Below are 16,137 nucleotides of genomic sequence, written 5' to 3'. Positions count from 1 at the left end.
AATACAACTCAAACACCTGCACAACACACTCAATCCCACAGCCCAAAGTACCGTTCACCTCCCCAAAGTTCATACAGCACATATATTTCCCCAAAGTCCCCAAAGTTACGTACGTGACATGCACATAGCGGCACGCACGTAGGGGCAAGCGATCAAATGTTTGGAAGCCGCAGCTGCATGCGTACTCACGGTACCGTGTCTGCGCATCCAACTCAAAGTCCTCCTGGTAAGAGTCTCTGTTGTCCCAGTTCTCCACAGGCCAATGGTAAAGCTTGACTGTCATCTTTCGGGAATGTAAACAATGAAACACCGGCTGTGTTTGTGTTGCTGCAGTCGGCCGCAATTCACCGCTTCCCACCTACAGCTTTCTTCTTTGCTGTCTCCATTGTTCATTGAACAAATTGCAAAAGATTCACCAACACAGATGTCCAGAATACTGTAAAATTTTGTGATGAAAACAGACGACTTAATAGCTGGCCACCATGCTGTCCCAAAATGTCCTCTACAATCCGTGACGTCACGCGCAGACGTCATCATACCGAGACGTTTTCAGCAGGATATTTCGCGCAAAATTTAAAATTGCACTTTAGTAAGCTAACCCGGCCGTATTGGCATGTGTTGCAATGTTAAGATTTCATCATTGATATATAAACTATCAGACTGCGTGGTCGGTAGTAGTGGGTTTCAGTAGGCCTTTAAGTTTAATTTAATGATATATTTGTGTAAGAACCACAAGTATTAAATGGTAATGGTGCAACATTGGGAGATACGGTATCCTGGGTGTTTAAGAACCCACAATGTTCACTAAATTGAACACAAAACTATCTCGCAAAACCGTAAAAACATCCGCACCGTGGATTTTGTGAACTTTTCCACCCCCAATATATACATATTATATATCTGTGTTGGCCCTGCGATGAGGTAGGCGACTTGTCCTGGGTGTACGCCGCCTTCCGCCCGAATGCAGCTGAGATAGGCTCCAGTACCCCCCGCGACCCCAAAAGGGACAAGCGGTAGAAAATGGATGGATGGATGGATAATAAATCACACTTGCTTGCATGATTAAATTTGCTTAAGAAAATATGGCGTTATATTTAGGGACGGCGTGGCGCAGTGGAAGAGTGGCCGTGCGCGACCCGAGGGTCCCTGGTTCAATCCCCACCTAGTACCAAACTCGTCATGTCCGTTGTGTCCTGAGCAAGACACTTCACCCTTGCTCCTGATGGGTGCTGGTTAGCGCCTTGCATGGCAGCTCCCTCCATCAGTGTGTGAATGTGTGTGTGAATGGGTAAATGTGGAAGTAGTGTCAAAGCGCTTTGAGTACCTTGAAGGTAGAAAAGCGCTATACAAGTACAACCCATTTATATTTGTGTCTTAATTTTGAGGTCGCACAGACATATTTTGGAAATTATTGAACTCAAGCAAAAAAAAAAAAATGTTTGAGTGAACATAATTGTATTTTGTGCACAATTTTTGCTATTATCCATATTAACACTCAAAAGTTACCGATACGCTCTCTCACCCTTCTGGGCATTCAACTTTTTTTCTCAGAGTTCTGCTGTGCGTTTGGCAAGTTTAGACACATCGTTATATTTGTGTCAAAAAGGCAACTAATCAGAACTGGACAAATTTACGCTGTGATTAACTGCTTGGTCTCCAATTAAATCGCTTATGTTATGTCATCCCGGAAGCATTAGTTCAAACCTGATGGAGTCGATTGTCCTGTCCCAATTGGGCGGCTGCATCTGTCCAATGACCCGGTCCATGCGCTGGAGGGAGTGTGGGTCATGGAAAGAGTCCTTCAGCCACAGCTGAAACAATGTTTTTTGGGAGGGTCTGGCCTTCGCAGCACTCCTTGGTCGTGTCACGAGTTCACATCTTGCAATCAGGTCCACAAAGTGGAGAAAAGAAGAGAAAGAAACCTACAAAATATTTAAGCAAAAATGTATTTATATGTGTGTATGTGTGTTGCTGTCGGCGGATTTATCTCCTGCTCAGAGAGAAATGTGTTATTTTGAAACATAGTGGGCTACTTTGCACTATAACCTAAATTGTAGCGCACGCTGATAGAAAGAATAGAAAGTACTTTATTGATCCCTGGGGGAAATTCAGCACCACAGTTCGCTCACAATAAACAAACACTTAGGTATTTTTTCCATGTGAATAATATAAATACAGTCTATTATACAGCATTATTCACATGTGAATAATATAAATACAGTCTATTATACAGCATTATTCACATGTGAATAACATAAATACAGTCTATTATACAGCATTATTCACATGTGAATAATATAAATACAGTCTATTATACAGCATTATTCACATGTGAATAATATAAATACAGTCTATTATACAGCATAATTCACATGTGAATAATATAAATACAGTCTATTATATAGCATAATTCACATGTGAATAATATAAATACAGTCTATTATACAGCATTATTCACATGTGAATAATATAAATACAGTCTATTATACAGCATTATTCACATGTGAATAACATAAATACAGTCTATTATACAGCATTATTCACATGTGAATAACATAAATACAATCTATTATACAGCATTATTCACATGTGAATAATATAAATACAGTCTATTATACAGCATTATTCACATGTGAATAATATAAATACTGTCTATTATACAGCATTATTCACATGTGAATAATATAAATACAGTCTATTATACAGCATCATTCACATGTGAATAATATAAATACGATCAACTTTATTTTTTAAAATCTGCTTAAAATATGCAGTAAATTTCAGCAATAAGAAGTTTTTAGTATATATACACTTTATGTATTAAATTTTGTATGTATTATTTATGCATTGTTGTTAACGGCTCGAAGTATCGTGATCGTCGTACTTAAAATTGTTTTTTTTCTCCTCAAAACTCGACCGTGCGCCTTATAACCCGGTGCGCTTAATGTACGGACTAATTCTGGTTGTGCTTACCCACCTCGAAACAATTTTATTTGGTACATGGTGAAATGATAAGTGTGACCAGTAGATGGCAGTCACACATAAGGGATATGTGTAGACTGCAATATGACTCAAGTAAACAACACCAACATTTTATATGTTCCATTGAAAATATAGAACATTACACACGGCGCTCAAAAATCCGTCAAAATGTTTTAGTACGACTTTGGTAAGCTATGAAGCCGCACCGCTTGATGGATTGTACTGTGCTTCAACATAGGAGTATTATTATGGTGTGTGTATAAGGTAAGACATATTATCTGGCATTTTGTTTCACCATATTATTCAAAAGCAACTTTTCTTACCTTCAGGTACCTGCTGATCTGTATTTGTGATCTGCATAAATCCTGAAAAATTGCGTGCGTCCGCCTTTGTAGTCCGTGGCGACACCGTAGTCGATAAGCTTCTTCTTTTTCTCTATCTTCTTGTTATGGGACATTCATCCTCCACTTTTGCCATTTCTAATATAAAGTAGAGGAAAGTTCTTACTTATATCTGTCAGTAAACTCGCCATGAAAGCGCTAAAACATACCGGTGTAGTGAGTTTACATTATTCACCCAAGGAACTTTAGTTATTAGAGAGTTCCGGTCGGACTGTTTTTCACGGGAAACATTTCCGGCGTTGTTGTTGAACTAGTGAGCCACGAATGAGGAGATGCTGCTCCGTTTTTGATTGAAGTAAAGTCTGAATGTCATTAAAACAGTTAGCTCCATCTTTTCACACTTCTTCCACTCCCGTCCTTGCACGCTACATTGCTACAACAAAGATGACGGGGAGAAGACGCTGTCAAAGGTGAGCCACGTAAATAAGACCGCCCACAAAACGGCGCATCCTGAAGCGACTGTCAGAAAGCGACTTGAAGATGATCTGTAAAACATCATCTATACAACATTTTGACCAAAGAACCACCATTACATGTTATGTAGACCACAAGGAAGTCTTTTACATTTAGAAAAAGAAATAATAATATGACTCCTTTAATGCGCCTTATAATCCGGTGCGCCTTATATATGAAAAAAGATAGAAAATAGACCATTCATCGGCAGTGTGCTTTATAATGCGGTGCGCCCTATGGTCTGAAAAATACGGTAGTTTATTATTAAATATTATATAATGATTGCTTTATTAGTTTGTGTTCATGTCAAATGTAATATATAATACAACAATCAGCTTGGCAAAGTCACTTGATGAGGTAGTTGGACATACTGTATGTGTACCCTCAGAAACATGCTGGAGACAATCCAGATCATGTCCCAAACAGAGAAGACTTCATAGTCTTTCACATGAGGTCACTTGTTCATTTTGACAGCCCTAAATTGAACGTGATATTGCGATAATCTTCAACAAATGTGCTTGCTTCATCTATTTCCTCTTCACATATGAGCACAGGTTCCGGTAGTTCTTCATTCATCAAACTAATGCAATTTCTTTGCTCTTTTGCCCTCTTTTAAGGCAGCGGTAAGTTGTGTAGTTGTCAGCTCCTCCAGGCTGCCCTTGTGTGGTGGTGGTGGTGGTGGTGCGTTTTTGTTTTTTTTTAAATGCATTTTTGCTACTGCAATTGACTGTTAAAACCATCTCTGCAGCTTCTGAATATGGTGCATGGCGCTCTTCAATTTCTACATGCATTTCATTTATTCGGCGGTACAGATTCAGGGTTTCTGGGTGTGTTTACGTCTGCCTGTCACTCACATGGTCACCTAGTGTCCGAGCCAGCTCTCATTGAATAACGACGCCTTGAATTTCTGCTCTACCGTAGCCTTACCATTTTACCGATTCGGAGGCTGAGGTAAATGAGTGCGATCGCCACCACGGTAGTAGGACTGCAGTTGGGTTTTTAGGCGCTTCTAATCTCTGCTAATGCGATCAGAGCTGCGTCACGTGCCGCCTCAGCACTAAAGTTGCAGGAGTCTTCTGTGAATATGATAAGTTAAGTTAAAAGTTAAAGTTAAAGTACCAATGATTGTCTCACACACACACTAGGTGTGGTGAAATTTGTCCTCTGCATTTGACCCATCCCCTTGTTCACCCCCTGGGAGGTGAGGGGAGCAGTGAGCAGCAGCAGTGGCCACGCCCGGGAATCATTTTGGTGATTTAACCCCCAATGTCAGGTTCAAACACTGATGACATCTATTGCGGTATAGCTCGGTTGGTAGAGCGGCCGTGCCAGCAACTTGAGGGTTGCAGGTTCGATCCCCGCTTCTGCCATCCTCGTCACTGCCGTTGTGTCCTTGGGCAACACACTTTACCCACCTGCTCCCAGTGCCACCCACACTGGTTTAAATGTAACTTAGATATTGGGTTTCACAATGTAAAGCGCTTTGAGTCACTTGACAAAAATGTAATTCACTTCACTTCACTTCACTATTAAACAGACAAAGAAGCAAGGAATAAGACAGACAAAATTCAATTTAGCTCAATTGAGGAGAAACATCTGGGCTGTACTCTTTGTACAGTCTCCCACCACGCTCTGATGAAAGATTGTACGCCTCCTCTTTTATTTGGACTTTCCCTGATTACATGGCAACAGCTGTTTCTAAAGGAAGGGGGGTCGTAAACAGCCGCTGCCTTTGGTTACGAAACAGTTCAAAGAAAAGGTGCCTGGAGGGGGGTCAGGTCCTGCTTGCTCTCCGCTTTGTAGATCTCGGGTCAAGACAAAAATCTTCCTGTGCATTACAATACATCAAAGAAACCGACACCTTCATGTCGCTTCCCATCCTACACAGTGGAGTTTTACAAGCCTTTTGATTGGTAAGATCAAAGACAGCTTTTGTCTGCTCGCCGGGAACTCATGGAAACACAAAGTTTTGTGATAACTTAGATACAATTATTCTGACACCCAATTCCAACCCTTGATGCTGAGTGCCAAGCAGGGAGGTAATGGGTCCCAATTTTATAGTCTTTGATATGACTCGGCCGGGCTTTGAACTCACGACCTACCGATCTCAGGGCGGACACTCTAACCACAAGGCCACTGAGTAGGTGTAAGACAATGTAAGACAACTGAATGAATGAGCAACTTGAGGGTTCCAGGTTTGATCCCCTAGTCACTGCCGTTGTGTCCTTGGGCAAGACACTTTACCCACCTGCTCCCAGTGCCACCCACACTGGTTTAAAAATGTAACTTAGATATTGGGTTTCACTATGTAAAAGCGCTTTGAGTCACTAGAGAAAAGCGCTATATAAATATAATTCACGTCACAATTAATTTGTCATGTTGACAATCACCTGTTTTTGTTTTTTTAAAGGCTTTTTCAGTACTGCTGCATTGTTGCAGAATTGTTGATTGTCGCTCATCTCATTCGGATGCCTTCTTAATGTTGTGGCCAGTGGTTGCTGCTTCTGTTTGGTGTGCTTTAAATATCAGGGAGTGTTTTGATTGGGTATTTGTGTGTGTGTGTGTGTAATACCTAAGCTACATACTTAGCATGTGTTTTTCTTGCTTTTAGGGCTTCTTTGAGGATGAAGACGGGAAGGAATATATCTACAAAGAACCAAAATTCACGCCGCTGTCTGAGATATCTCAGAGGCTCCTGAAGTTGTACTCTGACAAGTTTGGTCAGGAGAACGTGAAGATGATTCAGGATTCTGGGAAAGTGAGTCTAATGATTAGGGATGTTCCGATCAGGGATTTATGCTGCCGATTCAGACACCTATACAAAAGCGCTATATAAGTATAATCCATTTACCATTTCTTTAGTGAAACAATACTATTTGACTCAAAGTTAGATTTAAAGGCCTACTGAAATGCGATTTTCTTATTTAAACGGGGATAGCAGGTCCATTCTATGTGTCATACTTGATCATTTCGTGATATTGCCATATTTTTGCTGAAAGGATTTAGTAGAGAACATCGACGATAAAGTTTGCAACTTTTGGTCGCTGATAAAAAAGCCTTGCCTGTACCGGAAGTAGCAGACGAGTAGCGTGACGTCACAGGTTGTGGAGCTCCTCACATCTGCACATTGTTTACAATCATGGCCACCAGCAGCGAGAGCGATTCGGACCGAGAAAGTGACGATTTCCCCATTAATTTGAGCGAGGATGAAAGATTTGTGGATGAGGAAAGTGAGAGTGAAGGACTAGAGGGCAGTGGGAGCGATTCAGATAGGGAAGATGCTGTGAGAGGCGGGTGGGACCTGATATTCAGCTGGGAATGACTAAAACAGTAAATAAACACAAGACATATATATACTCTATTAGCCACAACACAACCAGGCTTATATTTAATATGCCACAAATTAATCCCGCATAACAAACACCTCCCCCCTCCCATCCATATAACCCGCCAATACAACTCAAACACCTGCACAACACACTCAATCCCACAGCCCAAAGTACCGTTCACCTCCCCAAAGTTAATACAGCACATATATTTCCCCAAAGTCCCCAAAGTTACGTACGTGACATGCACATAGCGGCACGCACGTACGGGCAAGCGATCAAATGTTTGGAAGGCGCAGCTGCATGCGTACTCACGGTACCACGTCTGTGCATCCAACTCAAAGTCCTTCTGGTAAGAGTCTCTGTTGTCCCAGTTCTCCACAGGCCAATGGTAAAGCTTGACTGTCATCTTTCGGGAATGTAAACAATGAAACACCGGCTGTGCTTGTGTTGCTGCAGCCGCCCGCAATACACCGCTTCCCACCTACAGCTTTCTTCTTTGCTGTCTCCATTGTTCATTGAACAAATTGCAAAAGATTCACCAACACAGATGTCCAGAATACTGTGGAATTTTGCGATGAAAACAGACGACTTAACAGCTGGCCACCATGCTGTCCCAAAATGTCCTCTACAATCTGTGACGTCACGCGTAGGCGTCATCATACCGAGACGTTTTCAGCAGGATATTTCGCGCGAAATTTAAAATTGCACTTTAGTAAGCTAACCCGGCCGTATTGGCATATGTTGCAATGTTAAGATTTCATCATTGATATATAAACTATCAGACTGCGTGGTCGGTAATAGTGGGTTTCAGTAGGCCTTTAAACAAATGCAGGTTTTGGAGTAATATCAACTAGCTCAATGGGAAACAAATTGCTCAACAACTTACATTTAATGCACAATTTGAAAATATCAAAATGAAGTAAATATAACTCTTAAAGAAAATAATATTCTGTTTGACTTCTGGTTGGTTGTTGGTGTTGCCAGACGGACAACAAACCGGTCAATGTTTCCACTGGTTTTGTTGCCTTTGTTATTTTTTTCTGACCCCTACTTGCTACGTCCCACAATCCACCATCACTGGCAATAGAAAAACGGGGCGGAAAACCACGCAGTGCACTTTTGTAGACAGAACTGTTCTTTTCTAGCCACATATTTTCCTTTTCCCAATCGAATTTGTATTTCTGCAGCCTTTTCGTTTTGTTCCTCTGAGGAGAATGCGTATTGAGGTGTTACTTGTATACGTAAGCATTGGTCTCTGCGTCATCACCTGTCAGCCATGCTTTTGTGTTCTTGTCTGTTTTCTTCCGGTAATTCCGTTGCACACGCCAGTGCCTTGAACAATGAGATGAGCCGAATTATGTGTTGTAATGGTCATGTGTGAGGGTGCTGTCAGCTCATTGGTCCTCACTGCAAAAAGTCAGTGTTCAAAAACAAGAAAAAAATAAATAAAATTAGGGGTATTTTACTTGAACTAAGGAAAATGATCTGCCAATAGAACAAGAAAATGTGGCTTGTCAAGACTTTCCAAAACAAGTAAAATTAGCTAACCTCAATGAACCCCAAAATACCTTAAAATAAGTATATTCTCACTAATAACAAGTGCACTTTTCTTGATTGAAAAAACAAATATGAGAGCTTTTTTCTCAATATGTTGAAAAATATTCTTAAATTAAGTAAATGCTAGTGCCATTATCTTGACATAATGGTATGTGCCCGGCATTACATTTCTTGAAACCAGCAAACTTATAGTAAAAACTAGTTTATTTTTCTTAATGGAAAGGCAACAAGGCAACCGCTTGTTACTCTTGGGGTCTACTAGCCGCTCAGAAAAATCATATGGTCTAAAAATGCATTTTTCCATCGATAACATGACATCATCGCGCCAAGTGCGTGCTCTTTCAGTCAATTAGTGCGCGAGGAATATATATATATATATATATATATATATATATATATATATATATATATATACAGTCCTGGCCCCCAGCCGCATTTTTTGGATTGAAATTTTGAAGAATTTATCTGAATGTCCATCCATCCATCCATCCATCTTCTTCCGCTTATCCGAGGTCGGGTCGCGGGGGCAGCAGCCTAAGCAGAGAAGCCCAGACTTCCCTCTCCCCAGCCACTTCGTCCAGCTCTTCCTGTGGGACCCCGAGGCGTTCCCAGGCCAGCCGGGAGACATAGTCTTCCCAACGTGTCCTGGGTCTTCCCCGCGGCCTCCTACCGGTCGGACGTGCCCTAAACACCTCCCTAGGGAGGTGTTCTGGTGGCATCCTGACCAGATGCCCGAACCACCTCATCTGGCTCCTCTCGATGTGGAGGAGCAGCGGCTTTACTTTGAGCTCCTCCCGGATGGCAGAGCTTCTCACCCTATCTCTAAGGGAGAGCCCCGCCACCCGGCGGAGGAAACTCATTTCGGCCGCTTGTACCCGTGATCTTGTCCTTTCGGTCATAACCCAAAGCTCATGACCATAGGTGAGGATGGGAACGTAGATCGACCGGTAAATTGAGAGCTTTGCCTTCCGGCTCAGCTCCTTCTTCACCACAACGGATCGATACAGCGTCCGCATTACTGAAGACGCCGCACCGATCCGCCTGTCGATCTCACGATCCACTCTTCCCTCACTCGTGAACAAGACTTATCTGAATGTGCATGAACTATTTCTGTTCAAAATAGTTTGAAATGTCACATGTTAAATGTTTAAATATTAATCAGTTTACTGTACTGTGCCAACTGTACTACTATATGAGTACATCTTTTCTATTGTTTCATTGGAAATAAAACAGCAAAGTCCATTTGGCTGTCACCTGTTTTAATTATAAGACACAATTGTGTCAAAGTCATGTTTTTTTATTTCATGCTTGAAATAACAAATGATTACTTTGAAAAAGCAGTTTTATACTTGTGAGTGTTGATGACACAGCTTTGCAACAGTTGATATTCTAGTTTCAAGCATGTTTTACTCAATATAGGTCATAAAATCTCAGCAACAAGCTGTAATATCTTACTGAGATCATTTAGGACCAAAACACTTAAAACAAGTAAAACACTCTAACATAAAATCTGCTCAGTGAGAAGAATTATCTTATCAGACAGAAAATAAGCAAATATCACCCTTATTTGAGATATTTAATCTTACTTAGATTTCAGTTTTTGCAGTGCCGAAACTGGTAAGGGCTGCCGCTTTACTGTAAAACGGAATATAAAAAGCGCCTTGTCATGCAATAATTCCATTGACGTTTCAAAGACTGATTTGATTTATTGATGGACATGGTAATACGGGACTAAGTGCGTCCCCTTACAGATTGATAAGGGACGCGTACTTATGTTACTAAACACATGACGATTCCGTTTTTCAAGGGACGTTTGGCAAATAGGGACTACAAATAAATACAATATTAGCCAGAATGGATCGGCGTTTACAATCGGCATTAAACGGCAATGGCGATCACATACTTTTCCAAGAAAATCGTCCGATACTGATCGGTGGCCGATTGATCGGCACATCCCTACTAATAATACTTTCTTGTGCTTCATGTTAATAGTGATGGTATTTTGTCACAGTGACCGTGTGCTAAATAATTCATGTGCACCATCTACAGATCAACCCCAAAGACCTGGATTCTAAGTATGCGTACATACAAGTGACGCACGTGACACCTGACATGGAGGACAAGGAACTAGCAGACAGGAAGACAGACTTTGAAAAAAGCCACAACATCCACCGCTTTGTGTTCGAGATGCCTTTTACTGTGTCGGGCAAAAAGCAAGGCGGGGTGGAGGAGCAGTGCAAACGCCGCACAATACTAACCAGTAAGTGGCTCTACTGTACAATGTTGCTTGCATTGGTCAAGCATGGGTGGACCAAGTCTTGGACGAGTCAATTATTTGCACCATTTAAAGGCCTACTGAAATGTGATTTTCTTGGTGTCATACTTGATCATTTCGCGATATTGCCATATTTTTGCTGAAAGGATTTAGTAGAGAACATCGACAATAAAGTTTGCAACTTTTGGTCGCTGATAAAAAAAGCCTTGCCTGTACCGGAAGTACAACTCAAACACCTGCACAACACATTCAATCCCACAGCCCAAAGTACCGTTCACCTCCCCAAAGTTCATACAGCACATATATTTCCCCAAAGTTACGTAAGTGACATGCACATAGTGGCACGCACGTACGGGCAAGCGATCAAATGTTTGGAAGCGTACTCACGGTACCGCGTCTGTGCATCCAGCTCAAAGTCCTCCTGGTAAGAGTCTCTGTTGTCCCAGTTCTCCACAGGCCAATGGTAAAGCTTGACTGTCATCTTCCGGGAATGTAAACAATGAAACACCGGCTGTGTTTGTGTTGCCGCAGTCGGCCGCAATACACCGCTTCCCACCTACAGCTTTCTTCTTTGCTGTCTCCATTGTTCATGAAAAGATTCACCAACACAGATGTCCAGAATACTGTGGAATTTTGCGATGAAAACAGACGACTTAATAGCTGGCCACCATGCTGTCCCAAAATGTCCTCCACAATTCGTGACGTCACGCGCTGACGTCATCATACCGAGACGTTTTCAGCTGGATATTTTGCGCGAAATTTAAAATTGCACTTTAGTAAGCTAACCCGGCCGTATTGGCATGTGTTGCAATGTTAAGATTTCATCATTGATATATAAACTATCAGACTGCGTGGTCGGTAGTAGTGGGTTTCAGTAGGCCATTAACATGCAGTCCAGTCTGGAGCCTTTTTGACCTCTAAGGGCCACCATAGTTTATAGTCCAAGCCACATAGAGACGAATGCAACTCCAAAACTCACTCAACTGCTTTGGACATCTTGCGACAATAGCATAAAGGCTACATAACAACTTCAGCAGGACTGTGAGGCCATCATTGAACTACAGTATGTGACTAAATAGCGTATATCAGACGATACAACGAGGTGATCAACAATCACTTTATCGAACACATATATGATCAACAAGAACGTAGCAAGCATAACACCAATAAATGTAGTACATTTTGAATTCGTTTATCCGATTGTTACCGTCAAACTGTCAGCTGTCACTTTAGGACTCGCAGACATGAGAAGACACAGAGCTGTCCTGGCAAGCCCTTCTGACGCCTCATGGCTTCAAAAACAATTGGTTTAATATCACACATCACACCTGGATGGTTATAATAACAAGTGAAACAAAGTTTCAGCTACAGTTTATTATTCACATCCAGACAGAAAGAAGAAGCTGTTGTAGCATGCATACACACACTACATCCAATTTTGACCTTTTTTAAAAAAAACTGTTTTTTCTTCATGGATTTCAATGACCTACACAAGTGCTCTGTGTTCCGCAATTTTCACAGAGACAAAAAAAGGCGTCACGGCAAAAATCTGTATAATAACAAGTGAAACAAAGTTTCAGCTACAGATTATTATTCACATCCAGACAGAAAGAAGACGCTGTTGTAGCATGCATACACACACTACATCATACTTGCCAACCCTCCCGGATTTTCCAGGAGAATCCCGAAATCCAGCGCCTCTCCCGAAAACCTCCCGGGACAAATTTTCTCCCGAAAATCTCCCGAAATTCAGGCGGAGCTGGAGGCCACGCCCCCTCCAGCTCCATGCGGACCTGAGTCCGCTTTCCCACAATATAAACAACGTGCCTGCCCAATCATTATAACTGTAGAATGATCGAGGGCGAGTTCTTGGTTTCTTATGTGGGTTTATTGTTAGGCAGTTTCATTAACGTCCTCCCAGCGCGGTAACAACACACAACAACAGCAGTCATGTTTTCGTCTACCGTAAAGCAGTTCGTCTGCCGTAAACAGCAATGTTGTGACACTCTTAAACAGGACAATACTGCCATCTAGTGTATTTGATGAAAGCACTTTTGTGCGTGCCACACAGCAATGCATCATCAGAGAGGGTGTTCAGCATGGTTAGAAAGATAGTGACAGAGAATAGAACAAGGATGGACAATTCAACCCTTAACCCAACAATGACTAGATGAGGGTTATGTGTGTGTATATGTGTAAATAAATGAACACTGAAATTCAAGTATTTCTTTTATTTATATATATATATATATATATATATATATATATATATATATATATATATATATATATATATATATATATATATATATTTATAGCTAGAATTCACTGAAAGTCAAGTATTTCTTTTATATATATTTATATCCACCCATCCATCCATTTTCTACCGCTTATTCCCTTCGGGGTCGCGGGGATATATATATATATATATATATGAAATACTTGACTTGGTGAATTCTAGCTGTAAATATACTCCTCCCCTCTTAACCACGCCCCCGCCCCAACCACGCCCCCCACCTCCCGAAATTGGAGGTCTCAAGGTATGCACTACATCCAATACGGCCAAGGTATGCACTACATCCAATACGGCCTTTGGAAAAAAATAATAATAATTCTTCATGGATTTCAATGACCTACACAAGTGCCCCGTGTTCCGCAATTTTCACACAGACAAAAAAAGGTGTCACGGCAAAATCTGTCTATTTAATAGCCTTCAATAGTTTTCATTCTTACACGGGGTGGGTGTTTCTGCAGGCTGGTTGGGAGAATACGAATAAGAGAAACAAAAATCACACAAGTAAAAAAAAAAAAAGACTTTAGCGTAAACAGGAGAATAGGGCTCCATTAGGGCGCATTTTAGTTGCATTTCACTGGTTTTAGTTTTTGAGTTCAATCTCTGAAACCTGGATTGTGTTTATCCTGTACGCCAGTGCTTTTCAACCAGTGTGCCGTGAGATACAGTCTGGTGTGCTGTGGGAGATGATCTAATTTCACCTATTTGGGTTAAAAATATTTTTTGCAAACCAGTAATCCGCAAATAATGTGTTGTTGTTGAGTGTCTGTGCTGTCTGGAGATCGGCAGACTTACCACGTTATACTCTTCCATATCAGTAGGTGGCAGCAGGTAGCTAATTGCATCGTAGATGTCGGAAACAGCGGGAGGCAGTGTGCTGGTAAAAAAGGTGTCTAATGCTTAAACCAAAAATAAACAAAAGGTGAGTGCCCCTAAGAAAAGGCATTGAAGCTTAGGGAAAGCTTTGCAGAACGAAACTAAAACTGAACTGGCTACAAAGTAAACAAAAACAGAATGCTGGACGACAGCAAAGACTTACTGTGGAGCAAAGACGGCGTCCACAAAGTACATTCGAACATGACACGACAATCAACAATGTCCCCACAAAGAAGGATAAAAACAACTGAAATATTCTTGATTGCTAAAACAAAGTAGGTGTGGGGAATAGCGGTCAAGGAAGACATGAAACTGCTACAGGAAAATACCAAAAAAAGAGAAAAAGCCACCAAAATAGGAGCGCAAGACAAGAAGTAAAACATTACACACAGGAAAACAGCAAAAAAGTCCAAATAAGTCAGGGTGTGATGTGACAGGTGGTGACATCTTGGTTATGCTTTAAAGTCATATCCAACAATTGTGACAACGACTTTTTATTGTCAATATCGGCTGCAGAGTTTCAGTTTTTAATTATTTCTGCTGGTGGTGTACCTCCGCATTTTTTCAATGGAAAAAATGAGCCTTGGCTCAAAAAAGGTTGAAAAACACTGCTGTACGCTACACAGACTCGTCCCTACCCCTGCAAATCCTCTCGACTTTCTCAAGTATTGTGACATGTACAGTACTGGCCAAAAGTTTGGACACGCCTTCTCATTCACAACCCAACCCCATTGATAAAGCAAGACATTCCACTAATCAACCCTGTTAAGGCACACCTGTGAAGTGAGAACCATTTCAGGTGACGACCTCTTGAAGCTCATGGAGAGAATGCCAAGAGTGTGCAAAAGCAGTAAGGGTGGCTATTTTGAAGAAACTAGAATATAAAACATGTTTTCAGTTATTTCACCTTGTTTTTGTACATAACTCCACATGTGTTCATTCATAGTTTTGATGTGACAATCTACAATGTAAATAGTCATGGAAATAAAGATTGAATGAGAAGGTGTGTCCAAACTTTTGGCCTGTACTGTACATCCAACCTGTGATTGGTCGGCTTGTCGAACATTGCTTACTGTGTGTATCTGACTCGGCGTACAAACCAACGGAGCAAACATCTTTTCCGGGTTCGGATCAATATTTGCAATGAAAATGACTGTTATAATGCACTGGTTACTTCCAGCTGCAATAATACTCGCCGTATCCCTAACTAAAAAGCAGTGGTGTCCAAAATACACTCCTAACTGGAGTACTTAGAACATGTTGTAAAGGCCACTGCGCAGGCTGTGATTTTTCTTTGGATGTGCACGTCATTCTACACTAAAGGATTTGCAGCTGGAGGAACGAGCTGGTGTAGCGTACGTAATCATGCCATAACTCGAAAACTAATTACTAGGGATGTCCGATATTGGCTTTTTGCCGACATCCGATATTCCGATATTGTCCAACTCTTTAATTACCGATACCGATATCAACCGATATATGCAGTCGTGGAATTAACACATTATTATGCCTAATTTGAACAACCAGGTATGGTGAAGATAAGGTACTTTTAAAAAAAGTAATAAAATAAAATAAGATAAATCAATTAAAAACATTTTCTTGAATAAAAAAGAAAGTAAAACAATATAAAAACAGTTACATTGAAACTAGTAATTAATTAAAATTAGTAAAATTAACTGTTAAGGGTTAGTACTATTAGTGGACCAGCAGCACGCACAATCATGTGTGCTTACGGACTATATCCCTTGCAGACTGTATTGATATATATTGATATATAATGTAGGAACCAGAATATTAATAACAGAAAGAAACAACACTTTTGTGTGAATGGGGGAGGAAGGTTTTTTGGGTTGGTGCACTAATTGTAAGTGTATCTTGTGTTTTTTATGTTGATTTAATAAAAACAAACAAAAAAAAAACACAAAAAAAACGATACCGATAATAAAAAAAACTATACCGATAATTTCCGAT

General features: G+C 40.9%; 1 protein-coding gene across 3 annotated transcripts in view; it reads left to right on the top strand.

Annotated features, from left to right (window-relative positions):
- The window catches only part of LOC133613779 (dedicator of cytokinesis protein 9), a 307,269-nt gene that overhangs the window by 272,205 nt on the left and 18,927 nt on the right, over positions 1 to 16,137 (top strand). For all 3 annotated transcript variants that reach the window (XM_061971560.2, XM_061971559.2, XM_061971558.2), the window contains exons 48-49: positions 6,448 to 6,594; positions 10,772 to 10,982. In XM_061971560.2, coding sequence (XP_061827544.1) covers positions 6,448 to 6,594; positions 10,772 to 10,982 — 358 coding nt within the window. The remainder of the gene's footprint in view (positions 1 to 6,447; positions 6,595 to 10,771; positions 10,983 to 16,137) is intronic.

Source organism: Nerophis lumbriciformis, linkage group LG13 (assembly GCF_033978685.3).
Source record: "Nerophis lumbriciformis linkage group LG13, RoL_Nlum_v2.1, whole genome shotgun sequence".
Lineage (NCBI taxonomy): Eukaryota > Metazoa > Chordata > Actinopteri > Syngnathiformes > Syngnathidae > Nerophis > Nerophis lumbriciformis.
Note: the sequence above shows the minus strand (reverse complement) of the source record. Positions and strands in the feature narration are given on the sequence as shown.